The 20,224-nt window shown below is 40.0% G+C and overlaps 1 protein-coding gene across 1 annotated transcript in view; it reads right to left on the bottom strand.

Annotated features, from left to right (window-relative positions):
• The window catches only part of LOC139203745 (transmembrane protein 132D), a 239,635-nt gene that overhangs the window by 74,673 nt on the left and 144,738 nt on the right, over positions 1-20,224 (bottom strand). The window contains exon 5 of the mRNA XM_070833602.1: positions 3,128-3,323. Coding sequence (XP_070689703.1) covers positions 3,128-3,323 — 196 coding nt within the window. The remainder of the gene's footprint in view (positions 1-3,127; positions 3,324-20,224) is intronic.

Here is a 20,224-nt window from a genome sequence, read left to right as displayed (position 1 = left end):
CCCTCAAATCTCACTTTTATTCATCTCTTTCTGTCAATCTATCTCTGTTTTTATCTCTCTGGCTCTCTTTTTGTCCCCCCCCCGCTCCCTCCCTTTGTAACTCTTTCCCCTCCCCTCACCTCTTCTTGCCTCTCTAAAAGATGAAACCAATTTTTCAGCCCCCGCAGGAGACAAATTACTCCTAATAATCCCTCGTTTCCTGAAGAGGGCCTCTTTCTTTGCCGCTCAGCCAAGAGACCAGAACCTTAATGGATATGCGGAATTAGGAGGAAAATGTCGGAGAGGGCTTGGTAATGACAGGCAGTGTTCTGGTTTTCATTGTTACCTTGTAAAGAGAGAACCCATTGCATTACCACATCAGTAGTGTTGATAAGCTGACTTTTGATTTGGGAGATGGTAGATGATACCCAAGGTGGAGTTGACTCGCCCAAACAGATCAGACTGAGAAATAATGTTTAAAAGCCAGTGCAGAGTGCTCCTGGTGCAATTATGTGTGGGGCTTAGTTTTTGGCCCATTTAAATTTGTAACAGCTGTACATTTCGTTACATGGTTGTACCTGTAAAATTGCAATTTTGCTCCAATCATCAAGTGTGGAATTGTTTAAAAGGGATGCAAGACTTGGGTGAAAGCTTTTTATATCCGGCTCCCTTTGAAGATTCTAGCTCATAATTTCATTCCTTCTCTTTCCTTCCTTCCTTCCTTCCTCCACAGACCAAGACACATTCATGCTTTCATCTCAGTGACTCAGTGACCTATCACAGAGACCCCTCTCAGTGAAAAGCACCTTAAACAACTAACAAGCAACCAATACCTGGCCAGCAGTTCTGGTAAACAAATCAGGAGGCCCAAATGGATTGTAATAGCAGTCATTTTGATGCTTTTAACCAAAGGAGGGGAGTGAAAAATGAGATCGAGGGAGAGAAAGTGAAACTGAGTGTGTGTATACAGAGATATGTCTATGTTTGCATGTATGTGTGTGTGCATAGGCTTTAGGAAGAGCTGTCTTGAATGTTGGGAGGTAACTGTAGCGAGAAACACTGCTGGTTCTAATAATCACTCTTACTCATTCTCTTGTGGTGAAAGCTGAACTCAATGGTGATAGGACATGACGTTTTTCCTTTTTTCAGTATTTGATCAAAAGTGTAATGTTCCCCTAACCTTAACCAAAGTTAAGGTTGGTTAAGGTTGGTTGGAAAACATGAACCCCGGTCTCTGATTTCAAAGTCCTATATTTGTATAGTCATCATCTACCCAAACCACCCCACCAAGACTTCTGTGCTGTGTTGGAATAAAGCATATTGTGGATGCTGGTAGGCCCCATTGAAAATTCCACTGATGCAGATGACAAAACACAGTTGTGATAGTGATGGTGACTATTATAGTACAGCTGCCATGCTAGCAATGATGGTTGATATGGCCCACCATCACCAAAGCAAAAAGTAATTATTTGAAGAAAATCTTGGGTATTTGAAGACTGCCATTTATGTCAAGTTAGTGGTGGGTCACATTAAGCACACCCTCTCATGAATTGTTAATTTAATTATCTATGGCATGAACAGACAGATTGTGAATTAATACATCAAAAGCTCAAGGGTCACATGTAATTTGGTGATCTCATTGTAAACGGCTACATAACTCAACCATCCAACTAATGTCCATGAACATTTCCACTGAAAAATACATTTGAATATGTTTTTAATACTGTTTTCAGGAATACGTGGGAATGAGATGTAGCATTACTCATCCCTGAGGTCCATTCACAGTGCGTCCTTCAAAAAAGCTAGCAAAATCCCAACAACACTGCTATTTGAAATGACGTTTTCAAGCTTGCTTTTTCCAGTGTGCAAAAGAGACAGGGGTTGCAAAAGCCCTGAACAAAATTGGGTTTTCTCACAAGGGCTTTGCTGTTTGAAGGAGGACTATCAGGCCAGATTAGCTTTACCTCAGTGGTAATGGAACTGGGAGTATTTTGAAAGCATCCTTTTCCTCACTTTTTAGCCTGAGGGTCTTTTTTGATTCAGCCAGAGCAGCAATTTGCAATGTGTTCGATTTGATCTGTAAATGTATGAAGTAATGGTGGTATTTTGTTAGATGAAATGTTACAGATTTTAGCAGACTTTTTCAACAATGTTTTCCTTTACCTGACAAATAAAAAGTCTGATTAAAAGTAAGTGCGAGTACAAAGTCAATCTTATGTACATGTTTGCTCTCTGTTCCAGGCAGAATGCTTTAAATGTAACTGTAACTGTAAATGTGGGAGTTTTTTCCCCATAAAGGAAACATGAATGGCAGCAGAATTCTTTTTAGGATTTTGGATTCATTATAAGGGCTTAATGCTATGGGTATAGGTATAATATTTGCAGAGTACACATTGCCATCACAGTAGAAGGTGCAATATTGAGCTGTTATTTTGAGATTTGATTAGATCACATTATTTCCTCCCATTTGCCAAGCATGCAAATAATAACAAATGTTCATCTTTTTCTAACTAAATATTTTACATACTTACAAAACATTTTTTGTTAGTTACACTTAAGTCTAGACTCAAATACTGAGTAGAAAGAACAATAATGGTTTTGGATCTATATGGAAAGCACCCATTAAGGATCTGTAGTGGTAAATGTGTTTGAGTCTCACCAGGAATGACACCTGCCAGCATGACACACACACCAACAGGGAAGCATTGATGCTTGAAGGTAGGTCTGTCTGAATTTTAGGGAATGATTGCACTTGCAGTGTGAGTCTGTGTGTATGCATTTGCATACACACTGAGGGTCTCATTGTGTGAACTTGCGTGCATGTCTATAGCCTCTGTGCCTGCATGGTTGTGTGTGCATATTTGTGAGGCTGCTTGTCATTTTGAAACCTGTGAGAGTGAAACCTGCTGTGTGTGTGTGACCAGGAGGCTTGTAGCAACAGGAGGGGGTAAACAAGCTGACCTTTACAGCTTTGATCAACCTGGAGGAAGGGGATGGGATGGAGGTGTCAGCAAGAAGGCAAGGAGGAGGAGGGAAATGGAAGGAAAATGGAGTCTATACCAGCATATGAAAGGTGTGCTGCTGCATATGTCAGTCTATATGCCCACAGATATGTGTATCTGTGCTCACCTATCAAATCATCCCTTACCTCAGCCAGCGGTACAATTCCCTGTATGTCGGCGTTGCTGATGTAGAGGTGTGAGACTTTTTCCGTTTGCCTGGAAGATGTCTGCATGCCAGCTGGATAATCAACGCTCCAGTGAAGAGTCTGGGTTGGAACCAGGTTGATCAAGTTATCCACCTCGAAGTCAAGCTGCATCACTTCATACGATGGACTTTCCAATCTAAAGAGGGAGAGAGAAAGTGGAACATTGTCTTAGACATTTCCTGTTTTAAAAACCCATAGAAGTTTAGGTTTGCAGCAAAAACATTCTTTGACATACAGGAAGTGATGTGCAGAGTAAGACAGTGGCACAGTACTGGCCATATTTTAAAACTGACATATAATATTTGAGAAGTACAGTGCAAAAACACAGCAGCGTTGGCCTTGATGATCAAGAAATACCACTTTCAGGTCGCACTTGGATCGACACAATACAACTGTCCACTTACACACGATAGAACAATTCTCTGTCACAGATAATGGTAGATCACCTTTGGTACAAGAGAGAGAAACCAGATGGTAACCAGTGAAACAACAAAATCCTTTTGACATGAATTTAGCAAAAGAGCATGACACATTAATGGAGAAAGACAAAGATGATACATAAGAGATAGAGGATTGTTACAGGCTACCATGAAATGCCACCATTTCACAATGGTAGCATGTGGCCTGTAACTTCAATTTAAACCACTTTCAAGAGATTCTGTAAAATAAAAACAGAATGTAAGTGCCTCTGTGCCCTTCAGCCTCTACAATCTCTCTATGTATATCACACTTACACTAAGCATCTAGAGCTGCTTTTGAAAATGTGATTATGATGACAATAATGACCACAATGATGAAGAGGACGATGGTGAGGACAGAAGGGATAATGATTAGTGCTTTTGCCTTGAGGACTGCGAGGAAGGTGCAAAAACTGAAGTCACATTAGCTACGTATGTGTGCGTGTGTGTGTGTGTGGGAATCACACATTTTACATCATAGAGGCCATTCTGTTTTAAGTCTTTTCCAAAAAGCCACTGTAAGTGTGCTAATGTGCCTCTCTCTTCCTCAGTGTTGGTGATTAAATACTGATATGTTTACATTGCTAATGTCATGTGGCATCACCATAGACCATCAGCATTGCTACTTTTCAATAACAAAAGGATAGTAAACTTAGCTTAGCATAAGATGGAAAACAGGGAGAAGCAGCTAACCTGACTCTGTCCAAAGGTAAGAATTCCACCTAAAGCCACAGTAAGTATATGATTCAAACAGACATTATCAATCCTGAAATCAAAATAAAGATCTGTCAATCGTTCTCAGAATAATCTCTCCACATAATTATAATAATCCACTTTCAGTTTCAGTTCAAACTTTCTACCTGGGAAACTACTGTAACTTTTCTTCACTCTTACCCTTTTATTCTGATTCCTATACACGAAAATTTGTCTCTCATTTTGACAACTTGGATGTCTGCTGTACATCATGCCCTCACAACTTTGTAGAATGTCATTATCTGCTTTGCCTCTCTGCCTGTCAGATATCCTGATTCTATCTGCTGCTAGTGTGAATCACTTCCATCTGTATCATTTATCCCTGCAGAAATTCACTGCATCTCCTTCTTGTAGGCCTAAGCTAACTATGTATTTGTTACGGTTGCGGCTGTATTTGTAAGTCAAGCCTCAATAATGAAGATTGTGGTCAGGTTCAGAATGAATGAATAGACAAATGACTTAATTTTCAAAATGAAATAAATGAAAACATCCACAACATGGTAAAATATTGTGTTTGTGGTCATTTAGGCCGTTGCACGCACAGCACAAAAAAACACTGCAGGTCTTAAATAAAAACATTATCTGAAATGTGACAGTGCATTTTTTGTGGTCAAGATAGCAATGAAATATGGCCACATATAGCTCGCTGTAAGCACAATACAAAAGGTCTCCAGGGTGGGATTTTGGAGATAAACACGCCCCAGTCGACTGTTTCATCAGCAACAAGAAAGATGATCTGAAAATAATTTAGATACATTTTAGCAACTGAAAAGATCTCTCTGACTGTATGTCTGACTCTCAGTCTCCCTGTCACTGACACACTCTTTAACAACCCCTTCCCCCAACCATGCTCACACACACACACATGTACCCTGCAGCAACTGAAACATGAATTAGAAGGTAAGAAAGAAGGTAAGCAGCTGTAAATTGATTTTCAAGTCAACGTTTTATAGCGTCTTACAGACGTGCACGCGCGCACACACACACACACACACACACACACAGATATATAGAGGCTAAAGGTCATGACGAAGCCAATTGCTGAGGGTCTGTGATTTCTGGTGTGCCTGTGTGTGTGTGTGTCTAGGGAGATGGGGTGAGCGATGTGTTACACAGATAGATTAAGGAGAGAAAACTGATGGGTGTCAGCTCCCCTTGACCTCTTCCAGATCCCTCCATCATTCTTGCTTTTCTTTTAACTATCTCTACCTATCTGTTTGCCTCTCTCTGTCTCCCAACATGACATCATGTTAGTTAACCCTTTTTTAAGCAGAAAGGTCACTTTGCCCTCTTTTTCTTGCTTTGGTCACTTTATCTTACAAATAACAAAAAACATGAACTGTGAGTCATGTGTTGTGGCGATAAAACAGTGCAATTACAATTACCAACAAATGGCACAACAGCATTTCACAATAATAAGAGATCCACACAGTGAGTAGAGTCCTCGATTAGTAACATTTGAATAAAAAAAAAGGACCACACACACAACCAAGTCAGACACAGTTCACAATAAATGGTTTGAATGCGATCCAAACCCAACAGATTCAACAAAGATTTGGGTATCAGGATTTTCCAACATCTTACTGTAGGTGACCTGCTAAATGCATAAAAGAAAACATGAACCATATATATATATATATATATATATATATACATATATACATATGAAGCCATATGTATGACTGCAAAGTTGCGTTCATACAATGGGGATGGTTAAAAAATACGGTATTGCCATATAGCACCACTTCCTAAAAAGCAAGCAGGACACATACGTGTTTGTTTAATCTTCAGGTTCTTCCTTACTATTAAAGGCAAAGTTGGATGGATAAGAGTCAGATCACATAGTTAGAGTCATAATTACAATTTACATGTTGTTGTGAATGTATGTCTCTGTCGAAAACTGGTAACTATGGTGACTTTAATATAACATGAATGTGGCATAAGTGGATGATGTCTACATAGGTTGTACTTCTACGCCAAGCATCCCTCTCTTTCAGTCTCAGCCCAGCCACTCTCTCATCCATCAAGTCACATATCTTCATTAGTGCTCAATGTTAAGAAAACACTTTACTTATTACAGTATTTTGCTCAATATTTCTCTTTGCTTCATGTCAATTTTTGGAGGATGATAACACTCACTTGGAAACATCCATTCACCCGAGAAGTGCCCTGTACAATGACAAGCCTCTGTGAGATAAAATGTGATAGTGCTTTGCTGAAGGACTTACTAAAGAGTAGAGTAGTCTCTATGTGATATTACATAGAGGCAGAGAGAAAAAACAGTCCAAAAACTTTGTCCACATTTTTTTGGTGAGGTCCACCATGCCCAATATGTGTGTATGTGAGCGTATCCATCAATACGTCTTGTTGTTTAACCTCAAAGGACACAGTAGCAGTAGCCCTATTTCATATTTTCCAGGGAGAAAACAAAAATGCAGCAGAGGTTAGATACATACACACGGAGACACAATCCTCTGTCACTCTCACTCTCTGTTCCTGTCTTTCTCACACTCGCAGACACATGCGCACAGGCAATGCACAAGCAACACACTTCTGTCTCCGTCTCACACACAGCCACACGTACAAAGAACCACCCAGAAAATGTTGAGTGTGTTTGGGTGCAGTGTAATCGCTGGAGCTGAAAAAGCAATGTGTCTGCAGTGACAGGTTCATTCAGGTGTTAGCTCCGTCCCAACCACAAGGCTCCAAAACAATATTACGCTGTCCTCTAGTGCATACGCAGACACGCTCACACACATACACACACCAGAGCATTGTTCGTCAGCACTCAGGACCAACCAAACAAAACCAAAGCAGAAGTTCACACCTTCTCACCATCTCCGCATGCGTTTTCCTTCAGGCGATGTTGATCCTCAGCTATTATCCCTGTTACTGACACGGTGATACAGGCTTACAGTGTCGATCTTATGAGGTCAACATCTGACCTTGTTTCCTCCTCCCAACAAGGGTAATTTGGACGCTGCCTGGCTGTCAGAAACAGCTATTTCTATTAAGAAGGGAATTTAATTTAATCTTTTATGTTATTGGAGGAACACCCTAGAAAAGCTAGCATATACATGGTAATTTTGCTACTCCCATAGTGGTTTAGGCAAGGCCATGGTTGAACTTGCATGAAAAACACATACATTTTCGTTGGCCGATTGACAGTTCTATCCTTCACGCTAATACCAACGAGGATTCTTCCTACACCTAATTAGATGGTTGACTGGAAAAGTCTTTGCCTTTGATTTCAAACAAAAAAAAACAACTCAATTTCTACCTCCAGAATAAATGAATTAATTCATTAATTCGATAAATTAATTCTGAGTTCTCATACTTGTTCTCAAGGTTGAGGAGGTGGGTGGAATCACTGCACTTGTTAATGTCTTCTGAAATCTCCTGACAAAAACTAAGGTCACTGGTCTAATTTTGGAGGGAATTAATTAAATCTAAGACATAATGTGTCTTACTAGAAAGTTACATCACTACTCACTGTTCAACAGATAATAGGCTAATTATAAGGCAGTGCAACGGCATCCACAACATAAATATAAGTCCAGTCATAGTCATAGACATACAGTTTAGTCTAAAACTAAACTTGGAGGTTGTAGAAGGGCAGCCTGAGGCAAGAGTACCTGGGCCAGGGCGAAGAAAAGTGGTTACATCTCAAAACATAAATTCCAACAATCCAACAACTATTTGAACACTTTAAAAAGAACATCTGAAGGTGGACTTTTATTCCCGACTCACCTGTGTTGCTAGATAATTGACATAGATAGCTTGATATGAGCGAGACAGACAGGCAGATTCACATCTTTTTGATAGTGAAAGTTTCTCTGTCTATGGAGGCTGGTCTGGCTTAGCCTATAAACCCAGATAAAAAGATACACTTCTGGCAGCAGAGAGTGTCTTGTGAGATGTGCAGGCTGGACTCACTTCTTACACTTGTGTGTAACTGGTTTGGCCCTTCTGGAGTCTCAGAGCTGATTAGAAGAGATGACTGACTATTTTTTTCCCCCTCTGTTTATCTATTTAGCCATCAATTAAATGATTTAGTTTCCAGGCTGGGTCAATAGTTTGCAGCCTCCCTGGTTCTGTTCTTCCCTCATTGTTCACCTTTCTGTATTACTGTCTTTTTACCTGTATGTCCATTTATTCATCACTTCTATTAGATTTTATAGTTCTATGGAAGGTGGCCAGTCAGTTGTAGGTAGATTCAGACATAAATATCTAAACCAACTTTGATGGATTTCCATCAAAGATCTCAGGATAAGACATATTGACTTTGACGATCACCTAATTTTTGAACTTTTGAATGGATTGGCATTTTAATTTTGTTTGTTTTGACACTCTTGTTACCGATAACATACATTGTAGTAATATCTATGATATCCTGACTCTCTATCTACCACCATCAACAGAACAATACTTTAATTTGTTACTTTGTGTTAAGTGCGAATTAGCAAATGTAAGCATGACACACTAAACTCAAATAATGCTAAACATTACCTGCAAAAAAATCTGCATGTTAGTATTGTCATTGTGTGATTGTTAACATGTTGATATTATTTAGTATAGTATAGATAGTATTAAGCTCAAAACACCTTAATAGCACTGTTTCTGTGGGAATATCTCATGTTCCTACTTGTGTGTGTGTGTGTGGGTCTATGTCCTTGTGCTGCCCCCTTGGGTCAGTGCTCATGTAACAAATGACTACTACATGCGCACACGCACACGCACGCACACACACACACACACACACGCACACGCACACACACGCACACGCACACACACACACACACACACACACACACACACACACACACACACACACACACCCTGAGACACCTCTTATGGCCTTGCTGAAGAAGTGGATACACAGTCAAGGACAAGTTCATCTCTCTGTCACAGTTTTAATGTGACACACACATAGCATTTGAACTGTTTCTTACACTTACACACACCCACACCCACACCCACACACACACACACACACACACACACACACACACACACACACACAGACACCAGAGGCACATGTACACGCCAGACTGTTACCAGAGCATCTGATCTGAAACTGATTAGATTTACTTTCTCAAGAGAAAGACTTGGCTCACATGTTCCCCTCTGGAGTTTGATTTTAAGTGTTGCAATATTAATCAGTAAGTATAAATTACATTTGAAATGAATTTGTGCACGGTGGTTGATTATGATGTTTATTGAGAAATCCACTTTTCCCCAAAACTTTTATTGTTTACTGCAGAGTTCAGCTCCTTGTGGCTTCCTATAATTCAAACTCCTTTGCTGACCCCTTGTTGGTTTGTCCTCCTGACAAGAAGCAGGTGGGAGATAAAGGAAAATCTCTCCCTTTAAGTCACCCTCAAAGTTGCAAAAAAAAACCCCCCACATAAGATCCATAAACACACACATGCTCATTCACACTGTGTAGCAAGTGCAGGGAGGACAGGTTGTCTTATCAAAGTATACTGTAGGAAAGTGGTGGTCTCAGGGGAAATTCAAAGGACAATAGAGAACAAACACACACACACACATACAAACAAACACACCAACAGACATGCACCGCTGGCAAGAAGAAAAGAAACATCCCCTGGGAGAACCCAAGGTAGGAAAGAAAGGATGGAAGAGCGAAGAGGACAAGAAAAAAGGCGAAGAAAAAAAAAATTCTCTTTTTGCTGAGAGGAAGTTGTCACTTACAGCATTTCCCCTCAGCACCCGCACAGCCAGTGGCTGACAGCAGGTGTGTGTGTGTTACACAGAGGGTGACACAGGGGGTTTTGAAAAGAAATGTCTGATATGACATAACCATAAAATAAATAGATAGATAGATAGATAGATAGATAGATAGATAGATAGATAGATAGATAGATAGATAGATAGATAGATAGATAGATAGATAGATAGATAGAATTAAGTGCTGCAGAAATATGGAAGAAAGAAAGTTATAGAGACAAGGAGATAAAAAGCACCATATGGAAACAGAGGTAATAACACACACTTTTTCACACACACACACACACACACACACAGTCACAGCTGTCAGAGATGTTAGCTGCAACAGGGAGACAGAGAAAGACAGAAGTAAAGGCAAGACGATGCCAGGCGGAACCACAGGCCGACAACACTGTCACAGCCATCACCCACCTTCACCTTCACTACGTGCATGTGTGTGTGTGTGTGAGTGTGTGCGAGAGAGAGAGAGAGAGAGAGAGAGAGAGAGAGAGAGTCTGTGACAGTTGGATGCAGAGATGCAACGCACCATCGCAGACAACCCCTGTCAGTTTGGCTTAAGACAACCCTGAACTGTGTGTGAGTGTGTGTGCAGGTGAGTGCATATCATTGTAGGCATTTTTTTGTGTGTGTGTATTTCACCCCAACCTGGCAGTCCATCAGCCATTCACACTTAATTTCAACACCTCAATGCGCACTTGGTTTCACACAGGCAGCCATCTATCCAACACACACACACACCCGCTGAGTCTTTTTAACCTGGTTTAGCCTCCACTGACTGTCTGTCAGATCTTGGTTGCCATCGGTTACCAAACTCTACGTCAAGTGAAATGGAAAGAAAGATAAATATATATGGAGAGATTGAGAGGGAAATTGGATGCTATTTTAAGTGTCTAGTAGGAGAAGCCAATGGGGTTAACCACATGCTAGGAGTTCTAAATGCTTAATGATTGATCTTGTTGATGGAGCTCACGAAAGAACAGTTATGTGTCGTCAGTACCAGGTAACCTGAGCTAAAGACCGATGCGGTTTCAGTGGTGATTTTTCACTTTGATTTTTGGGAAACTGGCGATCTACTTTTTTTTTTTTAATGGTTTGTCATGTTTCATTTATGTCTCTGAATTCTTTGGATCGCTTTTGCTTGCTTTTGATAAGCATGATTAGTGGAAGTAACAAATCATAACTGTATCTCTAATCAGGTCAAATGCAATCACTGTAAATATCCTGTTATATACAAAGTCTAATATACAATATCTAATTCATTCGCACATGCACAGGCAAACGCATGCTACATTGAGACAAACATATGATAACATATGATCATTTACATTCATGTCACCATGTGACATGAATGTAAATGACTAACAAAGTATTTTCATGACCAAAAATGTCAAATTTTACATTTTCTTCTTAACACATCTTTGTCAACACTGAGTGTAAAGCACACAGACCTCAAGTGATGTATGTGTCTATGAGAGCAAGTGTGTGTGTGTGTGTGTGTGTGTGTGTGTGTGTGTGTGTCCAAGCTGTCCAGAATACAGTCAGGTTGTCAGTGAGAGGACAGAGCGGACTCTGGGGGGATGAGTTTGCAGAAACAAAGGAGACATGCACAGACTACACACACTCATACCAATGCACGTATTGTTCTGTACGCACATACTGCACAGGCACAGACACACACAGATCGCTTTACATCACGTTCTAGCTCAAAGTAAGTGATGCACATTTGCATACACCCCACCCATATACACTATTCATTAAAATGGGTGCAGGTGACCACTATGCTTTCAAGGTGAGAGTTAAGAGGATGTGAGAGGACAGATCAATAGTTCTGAGCAGCTAAAGAGAGACACACTGACACAGTGGTCTTGTTAGTGACACCTCTCTCTCTCTCCTCTGTGTGAATCTCCCACTTTTACTACTTTTAGCAAGTAACAGCACTTTTGAAAAACAGTTCTTATGTACTTTCATATATCATTAATTTACTTTCCCCACAGTATCCACTCCTGGCAACGAATTCATTTTTATGGGTGTGTGTATCCAACTCAAAGCACTACGTTAATGCTAGAGTTCGATTGTGGTCTGATTGTGGTCTTGAGTAAAATATTGAAAATATTGAATTTAAAAATATTAAAACAGGTTTAGCAGCCTAAACACAACAATAATAGCCTAAACATAGTAATGTTGGGTTATGATGTGAAACCTAGTCTAAAAATCAAGTCTCTTCTTGTAATGAAGTTGTTTTTACATTATGGAACTCTTACTCCTACATCTGAATACAGTGGTTTCTTTGTTATTTATCTTTAACTCTTCATTTTTGTCATTCCCATGTGTGGGACAGAGAGAGAATGGGAGAGACTTTTCTTGTGTCTCCCACTCTTTGTTGTGTTATATGTGACGACGACTATTGTCTGCGTGTCTGTGGTCATGTATGTATCCCTCTGTATGTCTGTTTTTTTTTTAAATCCCTCGTGACATTATGTCTCTCTTAGTCTTTTACGTCTCTCTCTGTCTTGTTCTTTTTCATTTTTGTTTCTCTCTCTATCCCCGTCTTTCGTTTTTGGATGTTGTGCTCTGTGCATGTGCAACCAAGCAGATAAAATTTTATATAACAAAAAAAAAAAATACTGATGATAGATGGTGGAGTAAAAGTTTCCTGTTAAAACTAAAGTATGGGGAAAACATTAAATAGCTAAAATTCTAACTCAGATCACAGAATCTGATGGGTCATAGAATAAGGTCCAACAGTTTCTACAGTGAATATATAGTAAGATACAATGAAATACTGAATGTATCAATAAAATTCATGAATGTATTTATTTTGTGAACATAAATCTTTTTCCTTGACTCACGTTATTGTTACCGTTGTAATTGGCTGCAGTAGCGGAGGCGGTAGCTGCAGGTGGTTTTGCTGATGCTAGCCTTACATCAACAGGAGAGTAACGCTGGCTTGTTGCCCCCGGCCTGAACTTAGTAATGTAGGATTTGACTTTGGAAGCTCTGTTGTGTTCTTGTTCTCTTTGTGTTTCCCTTTTGAAGTCAATCAAATATTTTTGTAAGGTCAATGTAACATGACTTAGACTAGCCGCCAACAGAGAAAAACAGACAGGTGAGAATGGGAACGTGAGCTTTAATTTTCTTACTTTTTTTTTTTTTTTTATTGTATAGCAATTTTTTATTTTACTCATTTTCTTGTCCTTTATGCAATACTTGAATACTCTATTTATCACTTAATTGGTAAAACAGTCCTGATCCAACCTGATATGGAGCAGGCAGAAAAAAGTACGGGCATCTTGTAAGAAGTGCCAGCGCCCAAAAAAAAGTCATGCTACGCCTGACTCATGGTAAAATGAGAGTAAAATGTAGAAGTGCCAGTACTGTGTAGTGGTGAGTATCAGCCTACTGGAAGCTCTTGGGGGTTTCACATGCACACGATATTTCGTCTCTCTCTGTCTTCCTCTCACACACACAGAAACAGCTATGGCAGGGTGGTAAGTAATGGGCTATTCCCTGGCATAGTGGTTGCCTGATTGCACATAGGCCCTTCTCCGACATGCACAGACCCCCTATCGAGTGCCAATAAAAAAACACACACACACACAGACCTACACCATCTCTTATTCTGCTTCGCTGTTTCTTGTTCATAACTACCCCCTACGTTGACAAACAAATAGTCTTTTCTCTCTCTGTCTAACATACAGAGGCAGACGCACACAAACTGTCTATTATCATTCACTTTTTTTTAAAAAGACGACTCACTCACTCTATCCTTCTTTCTTCAGTGGTAGCAACAGTGACACACACTCACGCCTTTTCATCACATGCGCACAAGGGGACTAACAAGACCCCCCATCCACATCTACACCAGTATGCAACATGCAAATGCTTTTAAGAGAGTCTCAGCGAGGGGATTCAAGTGTGTCTCTGCACCTGTGCGTGCATGTGTATGCATGCTTGGACGGTCTTGAAAGCATCGTGTTTTTTCGGTTTTCTTTTTTTTTTTTTTTCATTTTCCAGAGAATTTTTATATATTTAATAGGAAAAGGGAACATTTAGGCAAATCTGAAGAGCTCCAAGATGAAAATAAAGACAAAATGTTGACAATAAAGCAACTTGTCAAAGGAGGCTTCACCTTTGGGGCCTTACTTTCAGTAAAACTAAAAGCTTTTGAAGAATCATCATGAGTGTGTGGATTTTGATGATGCTTTTAATTTTTCCATTCAACACCAAAAGCCATGATGCAGGCTGAGATGATTCATCACTGTGCATTAGCCCATGGTCAAAATGTAAATTTTTTACTGAACTAGATATTTAATAAAATTTTATGGTTATATCACTTAGTGACAGACAACAAGAAATATCAATTCACCTGAAAATAATGATTATTTTTAATAACAATGATGCCGTAATTAGAAATTAGAGCCACTGGCCTAGCCGCTGGTTCACCCACCTTTTTGATTAACTATATTTAATAAAACACATCATTGGGTGTGTAATTAAGTGAAAGTAACAACAAAAGAACATTGTCTCTCTGAAAGTAGCTGGGTTTTGATCACTTGATACTAGTGGTTGTCATGCCTTCTTATGGCCAAACAGAGTTAACTCACTTTGTAATTTACCGCAAGACTGTAACTGGCTGCAGTATATTTCTCAATATAAAACATATTGTGGCTGCTTCTGTAATTGTATGTTGGCAATAATGAATAATTTACAACCTGTACCTGTACTTTGCTCTTTGTTTCATTTTGAACTTTCAAATACATGAAAGCTTCAGAGAGAAAAAGAAAAACAGAGTTGGCGAGAGATGAGACGAGAGGAGAGGAGAATGAAAGAGAGACGTCGGGAGACAAATGAGAAGACGATAAGACTGAGGGGAAGAGATCAGATGGAGAGAGAAGAGGGAGACAAAGCAAGTGAGATAGAGACAGAAAGAAACAAACAGGCGGAGTATGAGAGACATACTGTACAAGTAAACTACAAAAAGATAAGCAGAGAGAGATTTTACATCTCAGCAAGGTTCTCTGCATTAGACTCCATTAGGACTGCTCCAGTTTATCTAATTGCTGCAAAATAACAAGATGTGAATTATCATCTTGATGAGATACAGATGATGCGCAGTTAAAAAGTGAATTCCCGGCGTTCATTTCCACATATCTCTGAAGATCTCATTAAGCCCGACACATCTCCTCCCACACAATTACCTCATATAACCCCCTTTCCTAAAAGCGAGCGACTTTAGCCTAAACTCTGATAAAATGGCAGATTGTGGCTCAGCTTCTTTTAAAAGGATTTTCGTGTGTCAGAGAAAGACGGTTGGCATTTTACAACAAAGTCTTGTCTCCCAATTCATCCTAGTTGAACTGAGGCACTGGTGAATCGTGAATCGTTTGCACATTCAAATGTAAAGAACAAAAAAAATTGGAGATTTTACTGCGAGGCATCATTATGTACTAAAACTTGCTTTCCATCTACAGATAATCACCTTTCATGCTGATAATTCCAGTATTCAGTCATTACATGTAATCATCAGCCTACTATGTGAGAGCTGGGACTGATGCACTGCTCAAAAAGCAAGACAACCTTTTAAAAGACTAGAAAAGGTGTCTTGGTTTGTGTCATTAAACATATTAGGCTCTGATTGTTACTGGGAAAAGAGGAAGAATAGATCCTGATCCCACTAAAATAGAGGAAAATAGAGTAGGAGGTTCAAATAAAATGTGTTTTTGAGCTCAACTTTCTTGTTATAATTACAAAATGTTTGGTGTCAGGATTTTCTCCTAAAGGTGTCTAAATAACAAAAAAAAAAAACCTCCGCCGACAGAAATCACCTGACTGTACACCATGTCTGCTCTGATTTACACTTTATTGGGTTCCATTGTGCTTAGATCCCCCTTTGCCAATCTCACACACACACACAGACGGGACAGTCACACACTATCGATCTGTGGCGGCTATGTGAAAAATCTGGTGCAAAAGCAGAGTGACAGGTTCGAACAACAACACCACAAACACACACACATCTTAAAATCAGAAACCAGCCCAAGTGCAGTCACACATGTAACATTTCATGGCGTCACCCCAACCCGATAACCTGCCTCGCTCTTTCTTTCTCCCTCACACATACACAAACACACGCAGACAGACGCACAATCTAACCTTTCTTCAGCGTCTGTAATCAGATATTGATTTAATGCAGCACTGGATATCACATCCATCTGTGCTTTTCTTCGTCTGTCGTATTTCTGTGCTTTTTATGATATTTGTTCGGGGAGGCGAAGACACGCCTTTTGAGATATGGGTAACTTGGCCCTGCCGGGACAAAAATGTGATTTCTCTCTTTAATTTATTTGAGCAATGACAATTTCTCTTCGGGAAAAAATGCATGACCATTTGTAGCGAGGTGAGAAAGGATTCACATCATTGCACCTCCAGACTATCATCATGGTATTTCTGTCTGAGTGCATTATGTTTAGATTTGATACCTTTTTCTTTTCATTTACCCCCATCTGGGGAGGTCAGAGGTTATGCCCAAGCAAAACACAGCCCCACTGGAGCATTGTCTGGGTTCTGCCGTTTTATTTGATGTTTGTGTGTGTGTCAAAAATTACCATCATTATACCAACATTTAATTACTGTCACTTAAAACTGGAACTGTTACTGCAGGATTCCTGCTGGCATACTTGACAAAGTTGCACACCACGTACCTGCTACTTATTGCGGAAATTAAATTAAAATGTAGACATTTTGGAAAATGGTGTATTTTACAAAAGGCTATAATCCATTCCACACTGTGATTTACAATGAGGTAGAAGAGCCAAAAGGGTTTTAAGTAATCTGCATCTTGTGGCTTTTTGCTTGCATAGGACTCAACTCCCACAGTGAACATTAACCGTGGCATATGCAAAATAGCCTGCATAAAGTCGGCTCTTTTCTTTTTTAATTTTGCTTGTAATGGTACAGAATGAAACATGGGCATGACTACAAACTTCCCTCCAGTGGCCTTCCCACTGTTTAATGACCAGTTATGTTTACTTATTATATTCCCTGCACTCTGGAAAAGAAATCTATACCAATCTGTGCGTGGAAATAAAGAATATAATGTATTTTATATGTAGGGGGGAGATATAAAGAGATCAATTAGACTGGCTGATGTTATAGTGCTGAAAAAATAAACAAAAAAGAAAATAAAGGGAAGGGAGGAGAGAGGGAAGTACGCCTACAAGAGTGAGAGCAAGAAAAATGGGAGAAGAAAGAAACTCTTCGGCCAGTGTGTGTGTTTGGGGGAACTCCTTTATGTTTTTATTGCTTTAAATGCATCTTCTTTGTGTCACACTGGCGTGTAAACTCTTTGTCTCTACAGTGAACTTATTTTCACTGTTTTGATCTTAAATTGTTATTGTTTTGGCTTCAGAATGGAAAATGACTCGATCACTGGCTTCATACTGTATGATGGATTTCTGTATGCCCACACACACACACACACACACACACACACTCTGTGACACACACAGTCTGACAGAGGCTCAGAAAGAGAAAAAATAGAAAGAATGAATTATTAATCATGCCGTCTAATTATGGTGTGTGGCCCTGAGAGAGATATGATCCCGGGGAAATCACATCTAACAGTCATTTATCACAACAAATAGAGTGAAATACACTGGTTAGAGGAGAAGAGAGAGGAGAGGAGACTAGAGAGAAAAAGAGGAGTGGAGATAAAAGGCCAACCCTCTGCTATCAGGCTCTACTATTAAAATATGCTAAGGAGATGCAAGGATAGGGAGTCGGGAGGAAGGGTAAAAGGGGAGACTAAAGTAGCGAATTAAGAGATGCTCAAGGGAAACTAGAGCCCCATAAGAGTTCCTAAATGCCCTGTAAAACTGGGTTTACAGGGCAACACATGGTACCTCAAAAACAAGGATTAAAATGGGAAAAAAAGGGAAAATAAACCCAGAACTGTTAAACTGTTATTATGAAGAATCATCAACTCAGTAAAACTTTGAAATATTTATCATACTATTTTCTTCCCCATCATTTGATTATCAAATCTTCTCTGAAGGTTGAAGATGAATGTTTGTTGATGTGCCATGTCATATTTGACTTAGAGAAGACAGCTAAGCCAAGTCAAGCAAACCTAATCTGGTTGAAATTGAACAATAACTATATTTGCCCATGTCACACCCACACGGGCATTTTTGTGGTTGATTAGACCTCTTTTACGGATGTCGTGTGCATTTACAGACTGTCTAAATGTAGCAAAAAGCTTCATTATCAGGGTCCTGGTATTGTGCATGCGTGGCCCACTGTCATGGCTTATTGGGACACTTGAATAGACCAGAGGTATTGTTATGTTATTATTATAACACCTGGGTTTTTCCTGCAATGACAAGTCAAAATATCTGTTGTGAAAAATGTCTTTTGTAAAGCTAAAATTATGTTTGCTAAAAAATACAAATATATAACACACGACAGCAGCATAGAACTCTTTCGGTTCTATTAGCGCTACACCTACCAAAACTCCCCTAACCCACATAATCCTTCAGTGGTGTGAAATACATGCTGCTCAGATGCTTAAGGCCATAAATGGCTTAGATCGGTGCATTTAGTCTCTTTTCAAAAATCAAAAAATTGTCATGTTCACCTCATACTATGTTCCCTAATTTTTGAGGAAATCAGATAGTTTTCATTTTTACATTATAATAAACTTCAAGTATTTTGCTTGATATAATCAGGATGCATCTCATCCACTCATATTACGTACCAGGACCTTTTTGTACTGAAAAAGTGAGAGACAAATGAAATGCATCTTTAAGACAGAAGACACAGGGGAGCTCCATTAGAACTGTTGCACAACACCTTCAGGAAGTGTTAATGGTTATTTCCAATATACTGATAAACCTCTTACATATGGTGATACCTCACAGAGGCCTTTAGAAATACATGATCCAACTGATAAAGTCTGATGCACACATACACACAGCCCTTTCCCCTGTTCAAAGAACCACCACTTTTGGCATTGTGCCTTGCATATATTTAGCCACTAATAAGATACACAGGGGTATCTGAGCCGTGCCATGATGTGCTGGGCTGGTCTGGGCTGGGCGGAGCTGAGAGAGTGACTGAATCAGGCCAGGTATCAAATCCAGCCTGTCAGCTATGCAGACCAAGGGCCCACTCAGGCCTTAAAAAAAATAAAACACCAACTCCCAGAAGGCCGAGCTCTTCGCCTCTCCACTTCCTTTCCCTGACAGCTCAGAGGGAGGTGGCATAATGGTGTGTGTACTGTAGGAAGGTAGGATTGAGGGAGAAAGAAGGGGAAAGATTGAGAGAAAGGTTGATGAGGAGTTGGGAGAGCCATATTTGGGAGAGCTAGGAAGATAGATGGATGAAAAGAGAGAGATAGAAAGACCACTATTGTACCTCCACTTCCCATCAAGGGCACTGGGTTCCTTTTCTGTCACTGTGCAAAAAAGCAGCTATGAAAGAGCTGAGAGAGTTTCCAGAGTGTATGTGTGTGTGTGTGTGCAGTTGTGGGTTTATACTGTACATGCATGTGTGTGCACATGTGCAAGCATGCAGTACATGTTTCGGTTCTCGTGCGTGTTTGTGTGTATCTTTGAAACCATTTTGGAGGCCACATGCCAAGCTCCCACCATGCCACAAGCCCCCTATGTCAGATGGTAAGTGGTCTGGCCGCAGTGTGAAATCAGCCTGCAGATTCAATTCCACTGCTCAGGCGAGTGACCCTGTCAATCAAACTATCAGGGTCAAAGAGAAAGAGAACGAGAGGGAGGAGGAAAAACTGGAAACAAAAAGGAATAAGAAAGAAAAAGGAGTAGTGAGAGAAAGGGGAAAGACAGAGGGTGTTAACAAAATGCACGAGGAATCCAAAACAAAAGGGTGATGTAAAGACTCTGAGTGCCCCGTCGTTTTGCATGTTTGTGTGTTTGCATTAATGCATCTCAAATGACAGCCCCTGCCAACGTCACTTGTCTTGTATAGGGCAGAGTTCGGCTTTCAGAAAGGTCTCTGTACACACACACACACACACACACACACATACACAAACAAGCACGCACAC

Source organism: Pempheris klunzingeri, chromosome 7 (assembly GCF_042242105.1).
Source record: "Pempheris klunzingeri isolate RE-2024b chromosome 7, fPemKlu1.hap1, whole genome shotgun sequence".
Taxonomy (NCBI): Eukaryota; Metazoa; Chordata; class Actinopteri; order Acropomatiformes; family Pempheridae; genus Pempheris; species Pempheris klunzingeri.
This window is presented reverse-complemented; position numbering and strand designations above follow the sequence as displayed.